The 25,713-nt window shown below is 42.1% G+C and overlaps 5 protein-coding genes across 9 annotated transcripts in view; 4 read left to right on the forward strand and 1 right to left on the reverse strand.

Moving 5' to 3' along the window:
* The window catches only part of RB195_009965 (uncharacterized protein), a gene marked incomplete at both ends in the record, with an annotated part of 38,383 nt that extends 34,310 nt beyond the window's left edge, over nt 1-4,073 (reverse strand). For both annotated transcript variants that reach the window (XM_064190749.1, XM_064190748.1), the window contains 4 exons: nt 1,067-1,175; nt 1,250-1,352; nt 1,424-1,519; nt 3,920-4,073. In XM_064190749.1, coding sequence (XP_064048331.1) covers nt 1,067-1,175; nt 1,250-1,352; nt 1,424-1,519; nt 3,920-4,073 — 462 coding nt within the window. The remainder of the gene's footprint in view (nt 1-1,066; nt 1,176-1,249; nt 1,353-1,423; nt 1,520-3,919) is intronic.
* A 447-nt stretch (nt 4,074-4,520) lies between these two features.
* On the forward strand, nt 4,521-6,032 carry RB195_009966 (uncharacterized protein; the record flags this gene model as incomplete). Of its 3 annotated transcripts, none has more annotated exons than XM_064190751.1 (7): nt 4,521-4,594; nt 4,760-4,824; nt 4,877-4,958; nt 5,407-5,478; nt 5,553-5,611; nt 5,720-5,804; nt 5,942-6,032. In XM_064190751.1, 7 exons carry the CDS (start codon nt 4,521-4,523, stop codon nt 6,030-6,032), a joined length of 528 nt encoding a protein of 175 aa, XP_064048333.1. The 3 variants fall into 3 exon arrangements, with proteins under 3 accessions (XP_064048333.1, XP_064048334.1, XP_064048335.1); XM_064190752.1 differs by having other exon boundaries at nt 5,424-5,478; nt 5,575-5,611; XM_064190750.1 differs by lacking the exons at nt 4,521-4,594; nt 4,760-4,824 and having other exon boundaries at nt 4,909-4,958; nt 5,424-5,478; nt 5,575-5,611.
* Nucleotides 6,033-10,397: 4,365 nt separating this feature from the next.
* RB195_009967 (uncharacterized protein) lies at nt 10,398-10,640 on the forward strand (the record flags this gene model as incomplete). The annotated part of the gene is made up of 1 exon (XM_064190753.1): nt 10,398-10,640. One exon carries the CDS (start codon nt 10,398-10,400, stop codon nt 10,638-10,640), a length of 243 nt encoding a protein of 80 aa, XP_064048336.1.
* Nucleotides 10,641-16,311: 5,671 nt separating this feature from the next.
* RB195_009968 (uncharacterized protein) lies at nt 16,312-18,161 on the forward strand (the record flags this gene model as incomplete). The annotated part of the gene is made up of 2 exons (XM_064190754.1): nt 16,312-16,441; nt 17,947-18,161. The coding sequence occupies 2 exons, from the start codon at nt 16,312-16,314 to the stop codon at nt 18,159-18,161; spliced, it is 345 nt and encodes a 114-aa protein (XP_064048337.1).
* Nucleotides 18,162-19,782: 1,621 nt separating this feature from the next.
* RB195_009969 (uncharacterized protein) lies at nt 19,783-23,778 on the forward strand (the record flags this gene model as incomplete). 2 transcript variants are annotated; one of them, XM_064190756.1, is made up of 8 exons in its annotated part: nt 19,783-19,796; nt 19,853-19,963; nt 20,016-20,131; nt 22,524-22,673; nt 22,744-22,813; nt 23,350-23,536; nt 23,601-23,651; nt 23,704-23,778. In XM_064190756.1, the coding sequence occupies 8 exons, from the start codon at nt 19,783-19,785 to the stop codon at nt 23,776-23,778; spliced, it is 774 nt and encodes a 257-aa protein (XP_064048338.1). The 2 variants fall into 2 exon arrangements, with proteins under 2 accessions (XP_064048338.1, XP_064048339.1); XM_064190755.1 differs by lacking the exon at nt 23,704-23,778 and having other exon boundaries at nt 23,350-23,650.
* Nucleotides 23,779-25,713: the final 1,935 nt, after the last annotated feature.

Genomic DNA, 25,713 nt, shown 5'->3' on the forward strand with positions numbered 1-25,713 from the left:
ATGCTTAGTTTAGATACATGTGACAGTATGTTCATTTTTTTTAATGAAAACTTTTAAGAAGCATTTTGAACAACTTATTTTGCATTTCATTATCCTCACAACATTTATCATGTCATTTATAATGCATTGAATTCCGAATATCCTACCCTCGTATTGAGAGCTGAGTGCAAAAGCCGGATACAATTTTGCAGGGTTAAAGCCAGCAAGAGGAACCCGACGTCATTAAGCGGTCAAGAGCAGCAAGAAGATGCTAGGTCGTCCATCTTCAAAACTGGCTCAAGGAGTACACTAGTTTCATTACCATGAATACAAAGAATGAGGCCTTTTTAAAACTATTTTTTTGGCCTGTGTATTCTCAGCTTAGCCAAACTATTTCCGTTGGTTTCAGTCATTTATTCGAGCACCACACAATTTTATTTCAACAATTCCAGTTATTTTCACCGCTGGGAAACCCCAGCGTGTGCATACAGATCAGCTTAGAAGACCTGAGAATTAACTTAATAAACTAATTAATTGAGATTAAAATCATGAAGTATTTCTTCAAAACGAATGGATTTCCACATAGACTTAGTCATCTTCAATAGCTAGAACTATACTCGAATCTTCTAACAAAATTAAAGCGCCATGAAAAAAGCCAAAATTCCATGAGCAACTGTCATAACCATCCTCAAACGTAGTTAGAACTCTCGGGTGAAAAATGGTTCTAACATCGTTTGAAGTAATCTTAATGACAGGTACGTAACTCCCTCTATATTTATTCCGTAACTCTGTCTAGTTAATATAGAGTAAGTAGACGGCATAGTTCTGCTCATCGTTTATGACCACTTCAGTTTGCGACCATCCTCAATCAACTACAAGAACGATTCTCCCTGCGATTAACCGAAAAGGCCCACAACACGGAAGAGAAATCAAAATATTACTGAGTTTTGGTTCAAAGTTGAAGACATAGCAAATGAAAAACGACGCTTTGAAAAACAAAATTAGTTATGTAATGTCACCAACTGTAAGAGACATTTCCAAATAGAACGTCGGCAGGTGCGATGAATTTCATTTGCAATAAACGCACCGTACTCAAGTGAAGGTGCTTTTCGAGACTCTGATAGAATTTTGCGCTTTCTTTCTCGTACTTCCTTTTCTCCTCATGTAAAGTTCTACCAATTGCCTCTACCCGAAATCTAAATCGAAGCGAAATTATAACTACAAGAAATAGTAAAAACGAAAATTAGTTAATCAAAAACTGGGCAGTTACCTCTTGAGCGGTTCCAGATAGTGAGATTCAGCCTCATTCAAAATCTTAGTGCGTTCCTCCTCTACTTGGTTTATGAGCTTACCGAATTCACGCAGACAATTGCCTGTAATGAACAAACGGTATTAGTCAACATCAATGCAAGGAAAAATGGAAAGGTAAACAATAGAACAGTACCAATCACTCGTTCATCGTCTGTTTGAGTCGTCCCCACAGTCTCAATTTTGAACTCTGTGAGTGTCTTCGCGAAGGCTTTTTGAGCGAGAGAAAGCTCTGCAAATAGCGGAAGCGTACTCTACACTAACGAAAAATCCTGGATCCTCCGCGCTGCTTCGAGCGAACCAACACAACCACACCGAGTTTGTGCCGTTTTCACTCTAGTATATTGCAGCTGTCAGTAAAAACGAGGATAACTTTACAAAACTCTTATAGTTAGTGTATTAGTCTATCTACTTATAGTTAATCGAGAAGAATCGTGTATGTAAGTATTGTCAATTCTGCACGTCATGGATAGGCGCGAAAAATGTGATATGATTGATTTTCATTTGAACACAGCCCTTTCGAGATCATTTAGGACGTTCACTTCTCGAAGTCAAGTTACGATGTCGCATGTCGTGAAATCTCAAGCTCCTCGTCTTCAGAAGCTGACACTTCGAAAGCGAAATGGCGATAGCTTCGCATTTGGGCCCCTTCATATACCTTTACCACAAAAACTTCTAGAACATTTCAGATGAAGAGAACTTTGAAAAATCCAAAGGATCCACGGGCATTAAGAGCAATGCAATAATTTCTGTAGGGAAAGATAATAAGACTGACGAAATATTCATGATGGAATAAACACAATACTTTTTCGAGTATTCTGTCCATGAACAGAAAAGAAAAGAAAAGACCACTTCACACGAATACAATGCGAGCGACTTTCGATTTCTTTGGGAAACCATTTTCCCTACTGTATTCAGGTATTTGTTGCAATCAGCTGCTATATTTCTGTAGGAGGAAAGCTATAGAGGATACAGAAGAATTCGTGATTTAAAAATAAAGGTTATTTATGACGCTTGGCAAGTGAATAATGGTCATTCGCATGAATCATGTCACGAGAAAAAGAAGCAGTGAAATTGAACATGCAAGAAAGTACAAAAATAAGAATAATAAATTTCTGTGGATTCCACTCGGTGTTAGAAACAATTAACTACATGTTACAACTTGTCTGTTATGCATATGAAGCAAATGATCCTTTTTTAAGTTAATTCCTGTCAAATTTCGCAAAATTTGCGCTCTTAAAGTGAATGGGAACTACCGGAAGTGAACGGCGAAAAACTTCCCTCAGAACCAAAATAGTGAAGGACGACCGACCGAAGACAACATACAACTACCTACCTCTGACATCCAGTTCGCAAACTAACCGAGAATCTCCTTCTCAACGCAATACTAAAAAGATTCTAAAAAAATAGGAGCCTTCCTTATACTTATTTTCGAAAGATTGCTAGTAAGTTCTGAAATAACTAGTCAATTCCTTGTTTTTGAGGTATTCTAATTCCATTTGTATTTACCATGATAATCGTCCAAAGCAAGAAAACCCAAATAAGATACGATACGATAGATATGGGATGAGGGACGGGGTTGAGACATCATGCACAATATTCAGATCTAAAGTTCACATGTGAACGGGAGCAGCCCAGTGGCCGATCTGAAATCGAACACAGTTGAACATTGAATGCAGCTGATTAGGAGTCATGCACCCTCACTAATCTAGCCAATTTACGACAGCATTTCCCAGCATTTCTCATTTCTCAGCTGAATGGAAGTAAGAATTGCAGGTATGGTCCGCATTTTAGAGTGCGCAGGATTTTCGGAGTCTACAGCATGTGGGCCGCATTTGTGGGTGTAGATGCAATAGTCAGAGCCGGTACACCGACCCCCTTCACTTTTGGACGGTCGGCGAAGGGATCCTCATCACTTGAGCTGCACCCCATGAGTTAGACCCCCTTCACCTGAGGAGGGTCCGGCTCCTCCCTATCGCACCTATGTTTGTGGGTCATCTCATTCATTGGTAAAATGAAGAGGAGTTTTCTATTAGAAGGAAAGGGTTTTCCTTTAGATCAGTTCCCGCGCTTACGAAGGGTTAACGGAAAAAAGCGTTATACCATATTACAAGTGAGTAGAAGTCAATTCTAAAAAAGGCGCTATACCATATTCATATATTCGGGAACGTCTTCGGCATCTTCGATTACTATGGTAATGTTGCAATTGCAGCAGCAGACGCTTACGTCATAAGCAATTAAAAATAATGGAGCTTAGACGCTCACATGAAATGTAAAGCCTTAGTTGTAGCCTAAAGCAATTTAATGTGCTGCAAGTCCTGAAAGTGCATCGATGCAGAAGCAAAGAAATAGAAGTACAATACAAACTAAAAAGAAGTAACACAGAAGACAAATCTGTGTTCGCAAACTTACTGATGTTATACGCCGTTCTCACAATCCACCGCAAGGGTGCACATAAAGCCCTCTAACTTATGTGCAGCCAATGTTCTTACTGTGTTGCAAAAACAACAAGATCTCGTTAGAAAAACATTTTTAGTGATTGGAAAATACTTTCCAGAACGTATTAGATTTAGGCAACAACATAAAAATAAAGAAAAACATCAAAGACGAAAACTAAGGAAAAAAAACCAACTTCTTGTGCAGGAGATAAGTTCACGACATTGTGTTTCAATGTTCTTGATGCTCTTGTAGGCGTCTTCGAGAGCCACCTCATGCTCATGAAGGTTCTGGCGGAACCAGGGCGTATCGGCGATGCACTCTGAGAATTCGAGCGGCTTCAACACCATCTCCAACGACGACAGATGGCGCGAAGCAGCACGACACCAATGCACTTGTCGACAATGCCCCCGTGTTCAACCCTGAAACGGCGAGAACGATTCACTAGCAGTCAGAAATATATAAACAGATGGAGATGGATGCGAATAATCAATGGAAACAGCTGGAGCAAGCAACGTTAGAAGTCACGAATCGCACGAATATAAAGTCGTGTACCACACCTCTTCCCCCGAATACGACGCCTAATTCTGGGGCAGAGACGGATCGTGGAGCTATTGCCAACAGGGGATTACTACTGGATTACAGCACTGCTTCTGCAAGGCAGTGGACTCTTGCGTACAGAAGTCTGATGTTGTGATCGGAGGCTAACCTTGCAGCGGCGGAGGTGTAGCGCAACCCGTTTACTGCCTCTCAGAATACAGCTCACAGGAACCAATTTCTCCCGTGGCTTGCACAGGATGGATCCGTTCATTCTAGCTCCAATTCATTCGGTGGATGGGAGCGCCAACGAGCGAGCGCTCATTATTGATTGGTGAGATCCCATAGTAAGTACATTTGGTGACGGGCAACACCTGCTGCGTTTGATGTTCTTTCGTTGTTTCGAATGCACCTCAGCAGCCCGTGGAGCGACGTCTATTATTGACTGCGTTTCGCCTGAGGTACAGTCGAGTTAAGACGGCCCGGTGGTGGCATGTAGCAACTGCGCAGGCGGTTGCTCTCTTGATGGGAGCTTCGCTATCTCCAGTTGGATTGCAGAGATAAGTACGGTCTTACAGCTACTTCGGACACAACTGCAAAAAGCGCCATGCTTCAGGTCACTTTGATCCAACCGTTTGCAAACATTTCATGCAGGTCTTCAGGAGCCACTATCGGGCCAAGGCTAGCAATTGTACCAGGTGAGTTTCTTAAAGTCGTTTCTGAGAAGTTTGGAACCAATTTTCGTTGACCTCAGAGGTATGAATGGATTAAGTGGTTTAGGGAAGATTAGAATCATGTAGCATACGGTTGGTGTGCAATTTCTCAGTGCCGCGAACACCCGCCCCGAAGCCGTGTCGCAGTGGTTTTTGTCGAATTTTAGAATAAAGAGGTTTCGATTAAATTCAAATTTATTCTGACAAAGTTAAATGTAATCAAAGTAGATAAAAAGGTAGCCATTTGACTTCAGGGGCGAGTGTGGGCAGTCGGTTAGAGATCCGTTGTAGCCACACGGTCGAGGGTTCGAAACCGCCATAGTGCAAACCAAGCCTTTCATCGCTCTGAGGTCGCTAAATTGGTACCAGACTCGTCTGAGAGGATAAAAACACTGACTTGATCATCGGCTGGCCCCCGCAGGTCATTGTATAGGCCAAAGCGCGTTCCAGAACCTCAACGATTACGGATTCCAGTAATACGCGTTGCCATATCCCAAATGGACTGGTACGCCAGTGAATTTATACTTTAACCTTTTATTTGACTTCACAATCCCTCTGGTCTGTATCATGTTTATATAGCTTAACGTTTGTTGTTTTGAAGTTCCAACAAGTCCGACCACTGCGAGGTCATACAAAAGGTCAGAATTAGCTATTTATTTTTTATTAGTTAGCTATTTATTTGTTTTGTACTAGTTACCTATTTATTTGTTTTTTTTATTAATTAGCTATTTATTTGTTTTTGATAGGTAGTGACTGCAGGGGGTTGAAGGAAGGAGGAGGGAATAGAAGAGAACCCATCACTGTTCCTCCCAGAGCTGAGAGCTACAAAATGTAGGGGCAAGTTTACGTCAAAAAGAGCTGTGCTGGTCCAGAACATAACGAAATTAAGTTTGACTAAACTAAGTTCATTTCAAACTCTGGTGATTTGGACTTTGTAGTGAGCATCGAGTTAAACTCAATGGTTACAGGGATTGGCTGTTCCCATGCAACTTTGCACTGCAACTTTCTACTTTTATTCTTGTGGTGGAAGCAAGAAAAATGAACTTCAAAGTCACGTGAATAAGTGGGAAATTAAGTGCCTACCCAAATATGTGTACGCAGAGACAGAGGTACTGTATCCTGACATGTCTAATATTGATGAAAAACTGTTCTTTTAGTGCAGTCGTGAAGCTGAGCAAAGGTCCCACCACGCCGCAATGAGTTCAATAAACGCCACTCTGAGTTGAGCTACCTACACAATTGCACAAGAGGCCAAATCGTTTAGTAGCTACTCAAGAATGGATCTGTCGAATTAGTAGGGACAAACCTGTGGCTGCCGAAAAAGAAGGCTGGAGAAGGCTTTTCTCTCACTACATCGTAGTTGTCATACAAGATTTGTTTGTATCATAAATTTCAAGGTGCCCCATCGGTTTAGCTGCTGAGGCAGACTATCCCTACAGTCGGAGCAAACTATGATGTAACCTGAAGACCTGTTTTCGTTTTGCCTTTCATAGTATCTCACTATTTTTCCTAACAATAATACATGAATAAGCTTATGTAGTCCTAAAAGAGTCCTTTTTAATTAATTTAATCGTTTGTTTGCTCCTAGCGCGTCTCTAGGAAGTCAGCTTGTAGAGATTTAATTCCTTTCCAATTGTTTTGTGTAGTTCTGCATGATTAGCGTTCGTTCCTTTCCGAATCATTGTAAAATCCCAAAACCCCTCCTAGAAGACTAACTAGGGACAGTTACATGAAACATGGGGCGGAAATCGAATTCCTGCAAAGTGAAGTCCTTGACGAGATGCCCTGAGACCAAAAGAAACTTTTGACTGCCATATCTTTGTGTTACTTCTGTGAAAAATGTAAATCATGCACAATTACGCGAAAAAAAGGGATAGAAATTCAACCACTACGGCTGAGATCTTCGAGGCGCCCTAGGAGCAAAACAAAGTATAAGACTTTTGAAGAAGGACTTCACTAAGACTATGTAAGCCTGTACATGCGCTATTATACGAATAAAAATAATGAAAAACCATAAAAAGCAAAATGAAAGGGGTTCGGGGAGTTTCCCGCCTATAATAGAGAGGTCTTGATGCACGAGCTGTAACATGAGGATGTGTCGCGTCGTCATTTCACCAGTCGTTTCACGCGGATTGTGAATGTTTCAATCCAGCTGCTCGCTGCTTGCTTAGGTACTCGTTGCGACACCTCCCTCTCTAAAACATTGTGCCGAACTGTTCGTATTCAGATGAAAAACGACTGGGAAGACCCCCGAAACTAAGTCTAATGCTTTTACTTAACATTTCAAGTATAAGTTGTTCACGAAGTTCGATCCCATGAGGATATCGAGAACAACCATGAGGTTCACTCTGAAAGGAAGCTGAATTCCATCAGTTTTTCAGGTGCATGGACCACAACTAGATCGTGTCGTGAGTTACAGGTTTTTCCCGCGATTACCATCTGGTCCTCGTCCTCGCCTACGTCAACAACGAGAAAGTTTTCGACATTGTAGAAACTAATACAATACTGTCAGTATTGGTCGATCGATGAAGGGGTGGTGTATGAGGTTACTCAACTGCTATCATCGATATACTACTATGACGCAATGATACAGTCTTCTAACACTCATCCTCGTCCCCTTAAAGGCATCATCCCACGAATCTGGGTTGGTAAGGGTCTCAGGCGGATAATCCTTATACAGGGTCGTAGATTGTGGGGAAGAAGGTGTTCATTTTTTCCTGTATCAGTGTAAAGGAACGATCCCGGCACTGTTTCTCACAACGACTTCTGTTGCAATGCGCAGCCATTGCACCTCGTGCTTGCCTGCGATTCGTCCGAATGGGTTTTCGACGAGTCGCAGGCGAGAGGGCGAAAGGGTGCAATACAGGACGTCGTAGAAACAGCGTTGAGGGGTTGTCAGTTTACACTCATACAGGGAAAGATGAACGAGGTCATCCTCTTCCCCACAATCTACGACCCCGTATAGGCATTACCCGCCTGAAACCTGTACCACGCCAGATTCGTGGGGTGATGCCTTTAAAGGCAGCGTATCACGTGATTGACGTAATTAGAAAACCCATGGGAAAATAGGGGGATTTGATCGTGGCCCGTGTGTTTATTGCTGAATCTGTTCACGGCTGCATTGCAATGGATATTTATCGTCCTCATCTTTCTACTGCATAAAGAATCACCAGTAGACGCGCTCAGCGAACGTTACAGAGGATCCCGAGACATGGAAAACGTACTCGAGTGAGTTCACCAACTAAATGAGGTGGTGTATTTTCAGCGATGGAGCAACTGAGAGATCATAGAGATACGATGCAAGGATTTGGAACTCGTCAACGACAATCACTGAACTTACGAATTTCTTGGATGATGACTGAGGAGGAGGGAAACATATGGAAAAGTTGAAACTTACATGATCTCTAAAGATTGGCAATTTATGTGTTGTTAGGTCAGAACGACCTGAGCAAACTAAAATTGCGATTGGGGTGGAACGCTCGCTTGCCCCAGACTGGAGAGATGAATAAGAGTCCTACTGCACGCTTTCAAGCGCCGCCGCTTACGCAATTGTACCAGGATTCAGATTATGTGACTCTATTCTATCTGTGTATCTCATAGACGTATTTCTTTCTCATATTTCAAAGTTTTTTCTTTACCCATTTGTATTCGAGGTGAGAAAAGACTTCAATATATGATTGTCGAATAGAGGAATATATAAGAATGTACCTAGGTTCCTTTGTTATGTCATTTGTTATGTTTGTTTTGTCATTATGTTACAAAGAGAAATATTGTTACCTAAGTTATCCGATGAACTATAGATGGAAAGCTAAAAGTAAACCACCAAGGGAAACAAAACCGACTTCTCTGCGCATGAGAGATTCCACTTTCATCTTTTCATTTTCTGAATTTGATATGTATTTGAGGAGTTTTGTACCGCTGGATCTATCGATACACAATACCATACTATGAACAAAGATGATTCCATAGATGATGAGCCAGAAGCAGTTTGTAGACGTCCACTAGAAACTGCTTCTGACCCATATTATTTGGTTCATACTACACAGTGGGACGCGGTGGTAAAAGATCCTTGAAATGTCTTCGCGGTGGATGGCGTTCTAGCGTATCTCCTAAGGTTCTCACGACATTTTAGGACGATTAGGGGATAATTTAGCAGAACCATGAAGTTACAACCCGAATTCTAAGCTTTCGCTGTGGTTTCTGTACCACGTCAAAATTCCAAAAAGACTGATTCAATTCAAATTCTCTATTTTTTATCTTTCATCCACAGTGTAACTTCTATACTGTAGCTTGGAAATTTGGAAGATTTAAAAGCAAATGACAATGAGCGACAATGAGACTGAGTGCAGGCAGGTATTCATTATTGAACACTAAGAAAAGGTTCAACGCGATATTCTTTTCCGTCTTTCTGATTTGAATTCCATTCCTAGAATTCCATTGGAAATTTTCTGCAGCTTCAAATTAAGGCTTCGAGGATGATAAAGTGTTAAAATGGGAAACAAATATACATAAAATAGCAATGTGTGCTGTTCCAAGGATTGCAAGAACTCTGGCTCAAAATTTCTGAAGCTTTGTTCACAAAAACCACTCACTTTTGTCACATCAGAGTAATGCCTTCAGGCGGTTAGAAGGTTAGGAGACGCACGTTGCAGCAGTTGATTCACTAACTCTGTTATTTCGGTTATGACCTATTACGATTTTCGATAGCTTGCAATTGAACTTTTGTTGGGTGTTGGGGGGAAATTAATAGAAGATTTTGATTCTTTCAATTTACTTAACACCGCACCGCACATTTCCCACCGTAGTTGATTTGTTCAGAAAACACCACAAAGTGAAACGTCTGCTTACATCAGTTATACCTTAAGATGGGCCCTCACAGTGCTTTTGCAACAGAGCTGTATGTAGCGGTAGGTTCGTAGGGGAACTACAGGATATGCTTAGAAATATATATGAAATAACTATCCATATACCTTATGTGGGTACACAGTTCGAGTTTCATCGAGGAAACACCTATACAAACATTTAAAAACACCAAAAAAGCAAAACATCATGCATACGTATCTACACATCCATACCAAGGGAGTCGCAAAGGGGCATTGTTGCAAAAAAAAGGAAATGCACCGCAGTGTCGCAGGGAAAAACTGAGGAGCTCAAAATGTTGGGGAGCGAGAAGAAAACTTGCGCTTAGTTGTTGCCAGGACTTCAGAGAGCTTAATACAAATATTTGTGAAGAAAAAGATGAAGGAGAGACACTGATTAAAGTGAACGTTGTGTTTTATGCGAGTAAGCACTTTATGAACGTAAATGTAGAGGTTTCGTGAGCAAATGATACGTTGAACGGTGTGAATCATCCACGTCATCGACATATTCCACGAAAAACAACACAATCTAGGAATTAGCGTATGCGAAAGCACATATCAATAGATGGAGTCCGACAACACCACGCTGAGTACTGAGCAGTTGGTTATGGAGAATGAGACGGGGAGCAGAGCCGAGTGTGGGTTGGAGATGGCACAAGGAATCAATGTGCAGCCGCCTGCCTCCGGAGGCGTTTGCCGCTCCAGCTGCGAGGCTCGCTCTCGAAAACTCCGACTTCGCGGAACCGAGATATCACTTGGAAGCTGCCCTCCAACTTTAAAAAAGTGTATGAAGATCTTCGCGGAGTAGAGAAAATTTTTCAGAATATCGCGGTAACAGTGAGACATCTGCTGTAGTGGGACGTGCAGCTCACACAAGCTCTGGTTGAAGGAGGGAAGTCAGTTCTTGCTCTGAATTCAATGCATTCACGTAAAGCCTTTAATCGTCTCTCTCAGTGTTTTCCCTTTAGACGTAGTCAATCAATTTGCATTCCAGTAACAAAAAAGAAAACAAAACCGTTGACGACCAAATTCACAGCTATTCTGTGCATAGGTATCGTCATAGTAACCGTCAAAGGTTGGTTCGGTCCCACTCTTTCTATTCCCATATGAGATGCTCGGTTCTGATTACAAATGTAAGTGTAGCAGCGATGTTCAAATTGCTCTGCAGAGTGCCTTCTAATATTATATTACAATTTACAGATGAAATGTAGTGGTAATTCACTACTTTTTCACTAAAATTTCAATTAATTTATGCCAGTATTAGTCAATTACAACAAAAATCTGTAGAGGTTTATATCAAAATGTTTACAATTGTTCTACAGGCTTCTATAAACTTATGATATTGCGCTCATTCTTTATCGCAGCTGGCACAACACTATGTAAGTAAATTTACTGCACTTCCATGCATGACCATCACCGAAAAATCAAATTTTGTTAGTTGTCCCAGCAGCATTTTCAAGAAATAGTCTTGCAGAATGTTCTGAAGGAACAGAAGTATGTATGTAGCACAATTAACCACAAAAGGAGTAAATTTTTCGTCTTCTGTCAGCAGAAGTGATGGGTTCCAAAGCTCTATCAGTACTATTTTTCATTTGAGAAATCCTGAGGTAAAATTGAAGAGTATTAGAAAGAAAGTTATTCACTCAAGTAGGAAATTAGCCCAAACAATAAAAAGAATTCATGAATACACGATTATTTCGGAGAAAAGCTCAAGGACTATCTTCACGGTTGAATAAAGATAGTTGTTCTAGAGAGAGTTTACATTAGACGAAGATATAATGAGCCCGTACAACAGGGTGATGGATCGTTCTTTGAAGACTCCTCAATCGGTGCAAGACTTGCTGGAACTGATGATTAGAAACTAACAAAGCAGAGGAACAGTGCGACGGTTAGATTTTTGTTGCTTCAAAATGATCACAAAAAGTTTTTTTTTTCAGAATTGAGGAAGAAACGGAGACTGGTATAGACGAGATGGAAGTCGGCTATTGAAATCCACCGATAACCACTGCTCTCCTTCAGTCCATTCTCTTCAAAAGAACCAATGGTGCCGCCTTTGACAGTGGTGAGAAGTGCGGAAACTTCGAATCTATGAGGACGAATATGACACATCAATTTCTGGACACCAACATAACATGCGAAGGAAAGACTGAGTGCGTAAGAGAAATAGCGGTCCTGTGAGATGAGCGGTCATCTGCAACTCAACAGACTTCTTTTCTCCTCCAGAAGCAGGTGGAAACGTTCGAGTATTTACTGACAGAAGCAGGAGATGAATGAGGAACGATACCATAAGCGAATTGCTAGATTAAACCTTGCGTGCACATGCAAGAAGAAAATCATTTGCATGAGAAAATTCCAGCCAACATTTGCTCTCGAAAGGAATTCGCCCACTTATTAAGTCCTGCAAAAAGAGGGAGAAATGCTGCGCAAAAAGTACTTGCTCGTGGAAGCGTGCAAATCTGTTCTGAACTCAATTCCTATCGTATCGTGACAGGCAGTGATACTAATCATGAAAAAAGAAATGGTTCCAAAAAGAAGAAAATTAGTGAAAGAAAAGGAAATTGTCAGAAATCGGAAAGTTGTGACTGAGGTGAAAGAACCAGCAATGTTTTGAATACAAGACATCAGGGTAACCGAGAAATCTTGACCGCCTCATGAAACAAAGTAATGTGGAAAAAATGGGAAGACACCAATTTAGGAATAGAAAATTTCCAATGATGGAGCAACTAACTCTTCCAAAAGAAGTTAAAACGGAAGAAGGAAGGCAGCCGCTCCTCACGTTGAGCATCAACAAAAAATCAGTTCTTAAGTTCAGGAATATTCTATGCGGTAGCATTACGGGAATATTTGAGATGCCAAGATGAGGCTGAACTGGCGCCGGGGTGGAAGATGTCGGTGAAAAAGGTGGTTGCGCTACTGAGCCGCCAGCACCAATTAAATGGACGCTAACAATGAAACGAAAATGGGTCACGGCAGATACGTTCGTGAAGAAAAAAAACTCGCACGGCACACCGTCTCTCGGGGGATGAATAGCGCTTCGACTGGTCGTGTCATGCTATGAAACAGAAGGTGAGGAATGTGGAAAGCTGGAATTCGCTACTGCAAATATCCTAGGAAACTACGGAACCAGAGAGATGTATGGCTGGCTTTATTTCCTGGCTTTATTCGGTCACGAACTGTGATACCCTGAAAAGCACCTAACTTTCCCTTTTTCCTTGTCAGCGTTTGATTTTTGAAATTTTTTTTTTTGAAAACATGTGTTATATTCAGATCTCAGATCTTATTGCAGGTCCACTGTCTCACACAGGGAAACGGAAGGGATTTGTTTCCTTCTACTTTTATTCTTAATTTTAATTGATTCGTTCGTTTAATTTCTTTCCTTGTTTTGTCCCTACCTAATATATGTACTGTGTTTGCTTTGTACATATACAGGCATCTTGACTGCATTCTGTGAATAAATAAACAAATTGTTTGTTGCGCTCGCTTCTCAGCTCTGAAAACGTGAAAGTTGTCTCCTCGCTTGCGCAATCAATCATCTGAGCATCAGAGAAGTTGTAGCGTACTGTTTTTTCCATCCACACAATTTCATATACTAAACAAAGCAGCGGTTCCCGTTATTCAGAGAGGTATCAAGTTTATGAAATGAAAGAAGAAAAGAAAATTCTCGAAAAAACGAAAGAGTTCTCACGGGGAAGCATAACAAGACTCAGACGACCATGAATAGGTTGAGTATGAATATCCTCTGCTCACAATACTGAATCTACTATCAGAGCAACACGTTGAATGCCATACTTGAGCACTGAGAAGTGATGTCATGTAGAAAAATGAAGAAAATAATCTCGTAGGTGCGAAATCGAAATTGCATTCGAAGTACTGGACAGGTATGGCAATGAAAAAAAATCATTGAAACCAGCAAAGTGGTAAAAAAAAACCACTCAGAACTGATTCGGACGCACGACATAATGGTAGAGTGTCCGACACCGATACTTTTGTTGTTTTGCACCTGGATGTGAGCGTGAGAATGAGGCGTCCATCCAAAAAAAAAAAAAAAACTCCTGAGCGTTGAATATATGACAGCCTCTCGAGTTCAGAGCAAACAGGATCCTCTAGCTAGTGGTCCTGACAGAGAGTTTTACTTATTTGTTTATTTACTTTTGATCGTGGTAAAAAATGGTTTCTACATTCTTAAGATAGGCAAAAGCTCTAGTTAATCATGTGTTAAGGAACGACGTTCCAGATCGTCTAAGAAGATTAGGCTGAGAAATGCAAGGAATGTTTCTTCAAAAATATTTGTTGTGTTAAGAAGGATAATTTAAACTTCCTATGAGGAATCTTTGTGGAATCGTGATGAACAGAAGGCGGATGTGCGACAGATTCGTATCTTGATCTGAGTGAAGACGGCAGCGAAAGCGGCCTTGATATCAACGAGAGTCATGTAATGGAGAGGGGTCTTGATAAATAATCGCAGAGAGATGCGCGATGCGATGACGCGACTTAAGCGGTCAACATGTCGCACTATGTCTCCGTTAGGTGTCTCCCGTAAGTCCAAGAGGAGCGCCTTCGATCCGTTTGCGATCGTAACAGCAACGATTGTTGTATCTGGGATCGAACCGCTGTGCTTTGTGAAACAAGGTGAGGGTTATAGTGACGACTGGACAAAATGCGGAGGGACCGGTCAAGATGAGGTTCACAAGGCAATCATGTTGCAGTCAAATCGAACTATACAGAAAAGAATCATAAACGTTAAAGATAGGGAAGAAAAACAAAAAACATACCAACTTAACGTCAACAAAATCAGAAACCTACAATAGAAAGTGATAACGAAGGATAAAGGGGAACGTGGATGAAGTCAAACGATTTTTGCACTCAAACGGGTTCCTTGTACCGTAGAATAGCTCGTTAGTTCGTTCTTATTTACTATTGCACCAGCTGCATGAACGTACTCCAGTAGATTTTAAAAGTTTTTAGCAGGTACATAACAATGGAAGTGAGCTTTCCAGTTATTCTGCCCACTTAAGGAAACTACCACCATATGCACTTCTCTAGTAACTCAAATAATCGCAAATCCTCGTGCACTTGCACTTGTCGCGGCGAATCGAATACACTCACACCTAATCCATAAACATAGAAACGATACCTATCATATCGAGAGCAGTGTGTCCCGCGTGAACACAGGAGGAAGGGGATAGAAGATAGATGCACGTGCACTCGTATGACGCTTCAAAAAGGGGAGAAGAAGATTGTGGAAGAATCTTATGCTACGATCTATAAGATGTTAGAGAAGGAGGATCTCGACAGACAACGGTAAAGAGAAGTCCTCCTCCCGAGAAGACCGCGCCGGCCAATCGATGCGGACAGAGCGGCAGAAAAAAGGCAAAACATGCTGAGTGCTGCAGCAGGGCCCTGAATTCGCAATTCACGCCAGCTAAACACCTCATCGCTTGCGACTGAGGTGCAAAGGATCGGCAGGGGCTAACGCACTACGTTGTCGCATTGTCTTCGAGGAGAGTGCTTTCACTAATTACGGGGAGTTCGCCATCAGTGATCGGGCTGCTGCGTGCATCACTGCCGCGCAACTGAAAACCCTGTAGTTACTTTCCACTACCAACGACAATAACCAAGTCACGTCAAGTATAATCGAACATTTCAAAGCTAGAGAGGTTATTTTGAAAGAGAGAGTAAGCGGAAATATCTTTTTCTTCAACATTGTTTCAGTTCTGCAGTTGTGATAGAAACCTGCGATTTTTTATCAAAATTCAAAACCAAGCTTTCCAGACAGCGCAATCTCATCTGCTGTAGAATTGGGGGTAAAGTAAAGTAGTAAAGTGACGTGTTTGATTCCCAAATTCGTAGGTGAGTGCAACTCAAAACTTCTACTTCTTTGCCTATGTGCTTGAATCATGTGTCTGGAGTAGAAAAATATTATATATATATATATATATATATATATATATATATATATATATATATATGTATATATATATACATATGCATTATATATACATATATGTGGGGCCGCGTATACTGATTGTTTGATTGGTACATATATTGATATGGGAATCTGACTGCTACCTGTACGTAGTGGCCCTAGTTTAACTAAACGCAATCAGGGGTTCGAATGTATGCACTGGGAACGTATGAGCTACGAGCTATATAACCTGCACTGTTAAACGGCGAAAAACTCCTATACATTGAAAAAAGGTGCTGTCCTCCAGCACATCGCCAAAGTCCATAACCTGAAAGGTCAACTGCTTGAATGGGGCATGGAATCTTTGGCAACAACCATTCGTTGCGGTGCACTGAACTGCTGAATACTATCGAGTAAACTCCAACAAACCGTCCTATTTGGGCTTCTGTGATATCTCTGTGTGCCCTCTGCTGCAGCGTAGGAAACACGCATGAAAGATCGGCTCGTCATCAGCGTTGAAAATTGCACCATATACTGCGGCGATGCTGATGAGAAGAAAGTAGGTGGCTAAGCAATGGCTGTGAGCAACGATTACAACAACCTAGTGGAGGAATTTGGCAGTAAGGCCAGCACGCAGTCATCGTCGAAATCGAAGAAAATGCGAAGATGGGACTCGACCAACAATTGGATGTGCTACGAAAATGGTATTATCCAGCAGAACTGTTGAGACGTCGCGTTCGACTCTGACCACCGTCTTTTTTTATCGGCTTCAACATACGGTTCCATAAGAAACAAACAGTTCCTCTTCAACGGAAGATTGACATGGCTGACCTGAGAGACGAAGAGTGCAGAAAGAAATTCCTAGGCCAGGAGGAAACCTTGGAACGCAGATTCCGTCACAAAGTGCATCCAGAAAAACGATCCCCTTTCTATTGCCGCGGAAGAAGTTCGTTTTTGCGTCTGTGGAGACATTATCCACGTATAATTCTGCACGTGCCGCCCGCAGTTCTGGTTATTTCAGCCAGGAGCAGCGCCTGACGAGGAAGCTGTGTCATAAGCTGCAACAAGGTCTCGAAAACAAAATCAACTTCGAGAGCGAAAGAGTGAGGACAAGAACCCGAAGAAAGTTTGTGCCTTATTAAGACAGTATGGCGGCGAAATGAAAAAGCGTTCTCCAGCCCTCAACACTGCCAATGGCTGTCGGTAAAGCAACCCTTCCAATTTGGAGGGATCACTTCAAGACCTTGCTGAACCGGCAAGTGTCGTCACTTTTTGAAATCGCGAACGTTGGTGGACCGACGTATGTGGTTAGCGAGAAACCGAATCGGAGCTTCTGGTCCACATCCAATAGATGAAAAATGGAGAATCTGGTGCAGACGATGGAATTAGCGCAGAAATGCTGAAGTATCTTCCTCCGTGCGTGATTCGTGTGAAGACAAAGATCATCCGTTCAATATACATAGACGAAAGGATACCTGACTCGTGGAGACATGCTATCATAATTCCCCTCCACAAGAAATTATCCGTCACGGACCCTAAGAATTATCAATTATAACTAAAAAATAATTAAAATTATAAGTACAAACTTTTGGAGCGGATTATACTGGACCGACTTATTAAGCATCGGGACGAAACAACGCGTGATAACCAAGCTGGCTTTCGTCCTGGCCGTTTTACGATTGACCGGGTGTTCATCATCAGGAAAATGATCGAAATCTGGCAGTGGTATTCGAAGCCAATGCAATTAGCGTTTCTGGACTTTTAAGCCGCTTTTGACTCTTCTCATTGAGGCCGTGTTCTCAACGCGCTCCGCGCTGATGAAGTCTCAGGAAAGTTCATCCACTTACTTGATAACATGAATCAGAAAACAACTGCTGCAGTTCGAAAACCAGACATACAACATCGCTTCAGGTAGGAACTGGAGTAAGATAAAGGAAAGTGGCAGGCCCCTTCCTGTTCAACTTCGCCATCGATAGCATCATTCCTAGTACACTAGATCAGTGTTGTGATGATATCATTCTAGCACCAACAAGGCGCCCCTTGACCGATCTCGAGACCCGAGTACCCCGAGACGTTATATTCAGCAAAAAGAGCAGTACGAAACTTCAACATGTTGTAAATCTTGTATCGAAGCTGACTGCAGCCTATGGACTACGTCTACGCATTGATAAGTGCAAGCAGATATATGTCTCTTCGAGATTCTGAACAGGAACCAGAGTGGACGGACAACGTATCGAATTCGTCCATAAGTTCTGCAACCTTGGCTGTATGCTGAGGAACAATGGCAGCTACGAGAAAGATGTTGTAGCAACCCCATATCATCAACAAAGTCAAGCTGCGAGACTACCTACCCGCTACTCGCCCCATCATGATGTACGGATTGGAGACTTAGGCAGCACCGTCTACGGTGGTGGAGAAGCTTGATTGCACGAAAATGAAGCTGCTTAGAAGGCTGCATGGCTACGTTTGGCCTAGGGGGGGCCACAATGAAGATATTAATGCGGAGGTCGACGTGGTGTACCTGCGTATGGGGAAAGTGTTAACATCTGACTCCGCCGTCTAAAGCGGGTGCAAAAAACCGTCTTTCGCTTCTTCGGTCACATTATGACCAGCAGAATGGCGTGTTCGACGTGTTTTAAGGATTTCGCTGGATTCAGGCTGAAAGTGGCCACCTGGATGGAAACGGAAGTTCTGTACCGAGGTGGTCAAAGATAACCTGAGGACAGTCGGCGTGGATAGACAGTTCAGGCGAGACGTGAGGTTTCGCAGGATATAAAATAGCGACTGGTCGATTGATTCTGTGCAAATTCTGGCTGAATATCGAGAGGTTGGGCAGAGTTATGTTTAAGGACAACACGCCTCAGCGAAGATGTGGGGATTTGCGTCAGGCGATAATATCAGCTCGCCGTTTAAATCATTTAATTCACATGTATAGGTCACATATATAATTTCGAAATGAAGAGACAAAAATGTTGCGATAGTAATTTTTCGGCCATTTGTCAATGGCATCGAGGAATCGTTCCTACCATCACCATAGCCCGGATAGTTAAATAGAATATTCAGTGTCCTTTTCGTAAAAATCTGAGATGTGATTATGTCGAGAAGCTTCAGCGTTTCTAGCAGCAGCACAAGGCTGATTTACCAGCCAGAGATCATGTGAGAGGGTTATTTTTGTCGCAGCCTGCACCTACTTGTTTGCTTAGTTTCATTGTTCCAGCTTGGACGACTGAAATAAGCCTTATTACGTGTTTGGCTCTAAGACTTCAAAATATATGTTCTACGTAACGAAAAAATGGCATCTAAAGGGCAAAAATTCCATCGAAACAAGGAGAAATGAGACTCAAAGACACCAGCACTTTTTTGGGTGGTTAAGAAAGAGCACAACCAGAAAAAAGGCATGGCAAGACATTTATTATGCATTTATTATTTATTACGGTATTTATTTCTACCAGCGATAGGTGGGAAAATGCTTTGTGTAGAGGTCACGTAAACAATTTTCTTCGTAAGATCCAATCAAGTGGATGACAGAAGTGAAATCAGTCTGAATTATATGAAGTTCAATGTAGATGTATTTCGAATGGACGGAGAGACACAGAAATTCGTATACTTGCGAAGATTCTTCATTATTTAGGCCTGACAGCGAAGATAATAACGTTACATGTTTAGTTCAGATGGTTGGTTTTATAAAATACTAGAAACAAGAAAAACGTGGACAGGATTTTTGTGAAAAAAACGAAATACGTTGAAACCGCTAAAGAAGTGACAGTCAAACTCAAAAAGGACGATCACTAGAAACAGATTTTAGCTGTGAGTAGCACACTAGCGGTTGCGGGACATGCGGAGAAATCGTCGTAAGCTTGGAAATCTGAGACAAGAATAGGTGAGCAGAGACTGAAGAAGAGACGGTTTCCCGCCAAAAATGTATGGAAATAGCTGGACAATGGGAATCTCTAATGAGGAGAACATGTAATGCTTAAAATAAACAAACGCTCCAAGAAAAAGTATGATTCACTTAAGGTCAACGATTCTTTGGAACGGTCATTTCATGGTTGGACCTCGGTCGGTTTATGCCAGCACGTGAATCATTCGAAATTCCTACCATTACGATAGCTTAGGGATGGAGAAGCTGCCACCATGCATTATCTTCCAAGGTTTGCCCGGAGAGCAAAACAAGCAAAAGTACGGCAGATTGGATACAGCGTGGACAGAGATCCTATAACATCGAGGTGTGACAATCTGGAGCTTTACATGTTGGTAGACGATATTGCTGGGATACAGAATCACTTTCAACTACAATGTTGCGTGGACAGATGTGGATGACAGTCTTGCACGGCGATATGAGGCGTTAAAAACGAACTTGTCAAAGAAAGTGACGAAATTGATGAGAGATGATCGTAAGTTGTATACTTCTGTTTCTATTTCTATTATCTCCAGCTAAAACCAGGAGTCGGTACGCTGATGTGATGATTGAATAACACAACATGCGACAGCGACAGAACATGTGACAATTGTTGTAAGCAATCGCTAGGACCATTATACAAGGATGTAGAACCGCCTTTGCCCAGTAGTTCCGCAACATTTTCTTGGGATAATTTCCAAACTTTTTATTTCTCTACAAAAAGATGTGTAGTACGAAAGAGCAGAGAAGAGCAGAGATAAAAGTTTCAAAGATGTCGCCTAGTGTTCAAAAATTTAGGGTTGCTATCTGTTGGTTCCAACAGAAATTATCTCTGGAGTTGTATAATTGTTGAATTTTTCCCACTCTATGCAATACAGATCATACACATAGATACTCGTTGGACAGAAGCGGGATAATCTATGCCTTTGAAATGATAACTGATGTTATTACCGTTCATATATGTGTCTTTATGCGTATATTTTGTTATCGAAATTGTGCAAATAACGTATCGTGCTACTAGCAGAAAGCAGAATGGTATCATCCTGCAAGCCTGCAATTGGATTATGATATTGCTCCTATTTTATTTCGGTCGATCAACCATCCAAACACATTTTTTTTTTCGCTCTGTAATAAGTAGTACAAACTTCATGCTAAAGTTGGACAGTTATCTATGACAGCTATTAGCTATCACCTACGTTTCTATTTTCTGTCGTTGTTCGTGCGCCGTATTTATTTACCGTTCCTTTCCGTACATTAAGAAGTGTTTGCATCTCCGTGCATAAAATCAGAACACTTCCGTAAAATTGTTGGTAACCACGCTTTTTTCAACCACAGGAAAACCTAGATCAGCACCAGTAGTGATGTTATTGTAGAATGGCAAAATTTTGGTCGCGAAGCTGCTATAAGATTCAGGAAGGACTTTAATGTGTTAAAGGAAGCATAACACGAATCTGGCAGAGAGGGAATCCGCGGAAAAGGCTGTAGATTGCGGGATGCTCCGTGGTCTCGTTAGTTTCTCCTTAATCGTCGTAAAAAAATGGCTTGGAAACCGCGAAAAAAAAGTAGCAAGCGGTCTTTAAGTGGAGATGCTTTGGTCACCTGCATCTTCCATGGTTGTCCCCATCTTACCAGAACCTAAAATGTTCCAGTCAAAAATCATTCTCGTCAACCTCCTCTGGATCGGGAATCTTGTACTTGTTGGGTGTGAAAGGCGCTTCCCCAGGCTTAAAGGCATCACCCCACGAATCTAAGGTGGTACGGATTTCAAGTGGAGTATTCGTATACGGGATAGTAGATTATGGAGAGGGCTGTGATTCCGTCCATTTCCTAATTCCCATAAAAAACGGCCCGGAAGATGCGGCGCGCTCCAATCGAACTCATTGTAGAAAATAGTGCGCCGGAACGCTCGAAGCCGTATCTTACGGGCCGTTTTCTACGGCAATTAGGAAGAAATAAATACGGAATCACCCTTCTCTCCATAATCTACAATCCCGTAAACGAATACTCCACCAGAAATCCGTACCACGCAAGATTCGTGGAGTGATGCCTTTAAGCTATTAGGGTGTTGCATAAGTTTCCAGCCACGACTCTTTCAAAAATATTATAAAAACGAACCGCCCTGGCATGCACCATTCCCGTCCATCACTGCTCGGGAAGTTTGTGGACTCTGTCCTTCCAGAAAAAAGCAGCTGGAGCTCGATGTAGTTGTTCAATGATCCAACATGTAGCAAGAAATTTCTACGTGAATCAATATTCTGCAGTAAGAATCATACAGTTGGTTATCGATGTTTCTTTTGAAAATGACTACGTGAATGGAGACTGTCAATGACTTTATATTTGATTGATTTGCGTCTGAATGCCTAACTCGTCTAACTCATTCGTTGTCAACATCCTCGATGAAGGTTTCTAGATAATCGCGCCATGTGTCTCCATCCTAGAGTGTACTCATCCAAAAGAGATTGGTAGAACATCGGTGTCGCGCAGTACTTGCAAACTCAATAATTTGCAGAAAAAAGTCTAAGGTCGAGCTTGTCTACTTCTTAAAATGTGGTGCTAGCATTTTCAGCAAGAAGAACAAAAGTTTTAACATCTTCAGCAGACTCTGTAGATTCTCATACGTCTAGTAGGAAAAGCATTAAAATAAAAAGTAGGTAGTGGTCATGATGTTTATGGGGATCCTACAGTCATAATTGAGATGTTGAATCTCCGGAAAATCCAATAATCAGTTCTATTATAACGTACATACGTGGCCTCAACCCAGCCCCTTTAGAGGTTCCACTTTTTGATTCCCAGCAGTTTTTAACCCTTTATCCAGGCGTACTCCTCCACACAGCGGTTCGTCGAGTTTATCCAACGAACTTGCTCCTACGATCACATTTGTGTTTCAGCTGCAGCCATACTGCCAAGATTGATACAGTGTGATGGTGCATGCAATACATGGGCTCCTGAAGACTACATAATTCAGTTCGGTCTATGCGACCATAACATTTGCTTTCGATGTTACGAAAATGAGGAAAGCATCTCACTAACCAATGACGGTGTGTTGTCCGAGTTAATGCGCAAACATTAGGATAACTCACTGCAACCATAACCGCACGTAACCTTTAGGTACTCGTGGTTGCTGTAACAAAGAGTGTGTTCAGAGAGCTAAAGCCGAGCTTGCTATCAGAACCCCCACGTAAGAGTTTGCTTTGAGCGCATAGAACAATAGAGAAATACATATGTACTTTCAATTTATTAAATACTTCCATTCATTTAGTATTCACAAAATACTGATTTTCCGACTTCTAAGTGTTAGCTGCCGCTAAGAGCATGCGGCCAATAAATGATACTTTGTTGATACTAGACATTTGATTCATTAAACCAACCAATTAGTAATTAGATTAAGATTTCCAACCTATTTTTTCTCACGTCATTACTGGTGCAATACGTTTGCAAAGGGACATTACAAAAATAGTCGCGTTAACGGGATAAAAGCACGTTAGTACGACCACTTTCTTCCATGTTTCAATAGACAGAAGTATGAAAAGCACTCTAGAATTTGTTTCTCTCCTCTTGTTCTCTTGAGTGCATTTTCGGCGCAATACCAATCTACAATACGTTTCAGCAATTCAGACAATATTTTCACCTTTCCACAATTACACTCTGATAACTCATTCCATTGATGCTAAGTGTGAGTGAGCTTCTTCGTTGTCTTCGAGCTTTTTGTTTTAGACGGATGAGTTCTTCATCGGCGATCGCACTAGGCAGTAGATCCCGATACACTGTCTTTCCGGGAAGTAAGAAGAAGGCAAATGCCGATCGCGTTAATGCGGATCAGCGCGACAAAACACAATTGCATAGAAGGAAGAAATCAAAGAACAAAGCGTCCAAGTTCAAGCTTGACGAGATGAACAGCGATGTGTCTTTCCTCGGTGACTACGATGACGCAAGGCTCCAGGAAATGGCCGAAACAATGAAATTAGCTGCGATTGGAAATGTACCTCAAAATGATGAAAACCACCAAATCTGCTAGTGTAAGCAAACATTCTGTTCTACAACGACTCTTAAACAAATTCTTCAATTCAGGAAATTTATGAGGATCCATCGAAATATACCAGTGAAATGCAAATTGAATTCATTTCGGGAGTTTTTAGTAAATAAAGTATTGTAATATGCAACTGTTACGTTTACAGTCCTATTCTTATGATTCGATTCTTCTACTCGAACGTTATGAGGTTATCTGAAGCGCTTTTATCTATTTAATCCAATTTACTTTTGATCTAACACGTAACTTGCACCGCAACATACACCATCCATACAACGCCACCATCTTTATTGTCAAGAATATTTGCAAATCAGTTGAGCTAAGTTGAGATAGATCAGCTTTTAATAAGGATGTCACTGGTCATCACCTAAAAACGAAGAGGGACCATCAACGCATGCGTGCTTGTTATTTATTCTTGAAGGTATTCTCAATTAAGTGCAGCATGTCAAGGGAACTTCAAATCATTGCAAAGGAGAAGATCGAAAACACCTAAAGAATTTGGGTGCGCATTAGGAGGTGCCTGCTGAATGGGTGCAGCCGGCAAAGAACGAGACAAGACTAGTTGTGACAAGTTATGGCACAAATCTTGACGATGATCTAGAAATGTAAAATGCAAAGAAATGAGTAAGCAGAGAACAACTTGAAGCCAACCTCTTATTCGTGCGACAGAAAAATATATCATCATGATCATGCTATGTGTTAACGGCTTGGTCTGTCACGCGTGTGTGTGTGTGTGCGTGCGTGTGTGTGTGAAATTCCAAAAGGGGGTGCGACGGGTCCACCAGCATCGGATTGGTGCGCCGGCGCTAGTTAGCTATAGAATGAAAAATGAGTTGCGACGGGTCCCACGGCGTCGAAACTGCGCGCAGTAGCTTCCTCTGCATGTCGAAAAAGGTAAATGGTTGCTATAATAATATGACCTAGGGGTTTTATCACCCTAATTGAACAGACCGAAACGGTGGTTCAGTGATGTGTTTATTATACAGTAGGCAGAGAATAATGTGAGCGAAGTGATGAGTGGGCAGAGCGTTGTCTGCCGCACTCTTGGACGGTACAAGTCGTCATGTCACGAAAATAACCATAACAGCGAACGGTACTTAACACCACGCCCCTTATCTATCATCGGGATCGATGATAGTTGCAGCCGTTTCATGGCCGTGGACACTGGGCCTTTCACCTTCATGACTCCTCCGCGTGTCTATTTCCTTCTTCGTTCGCCTCAAGTTGGTAGCAAACCTCCCTGGAAGTGGAAACAAACGGCTGTTTATATATTAGCGAACAGTTTACATGATCTGACGTAGAATGTTATCTTTATCAGTAAGATGATGTCTTTCACGTCATTTTATGCCAAAACATCATGATCATGATCATAATCTACTATATAATAACGGGCTTATTCTGTCACGTGTGTCTGTGTGTGTGTGTGTGTGTCAGTCACGAAATTCAAAATGAGGGGTGCGACGGGTCCACCGGCGTCGAGTTAATGCCTCGAAGCTAGGAAGCTATAAAATGAGGTGTGAAGGGGTCCACCGGCGTCGGATACCTATAGAAGGGGGTGCGACGGGTCCATCGGCGCCAGATAGCCTTAGAAGGGGTGCGACGGGTCCATCGGCGCCAGATAGCCTTAGAAGGGGGTGCGACGGGTCCATCGGCGTCGGATACCTATAGAAGGGGGTGCGACGGGTCCATCGGCGTCGGATACCTATAGAAGGGGATGCGACGGGTCTATCGGCGCCAGATAGCGTTAGAAGGCGGTGCGACGGGTCCACGGCGTCGGATACCTATAGAAGGGGGTGCGACGGGTCCATCGGCGCCAGATAGCCTTAGAAGGGGGTGCGACGGGTCCAAGACGTCGGATACCTATAGAAGGGGGTGCGACGGGTCCATCGGCGCCAGATAGCCTTAGAAGGGGGTGCGACGGGTCCATCGGCGCCAGATAGCCTTAGAAGGGGGTGCGACGGGTCCACCGGCGTCGAGTTAATGCCTCGAAGCTAGGAAGCTATAAAATGAGGTGTGAAGGGGTCCACCGGCGTCGGATACCTATAGAAGGG

Source organism: Necator americanus, chromosome III (assembly GCF_031761385.1).
Source record: "Necator americanus strain Aroian chromosome III, whole genome shotgun sequence".
NCBI lineage: Eukaryota > Metazoa > Nematoda > Chromadorea > Rhabditida > Ancylostomatidae > Necator > Necator americanus.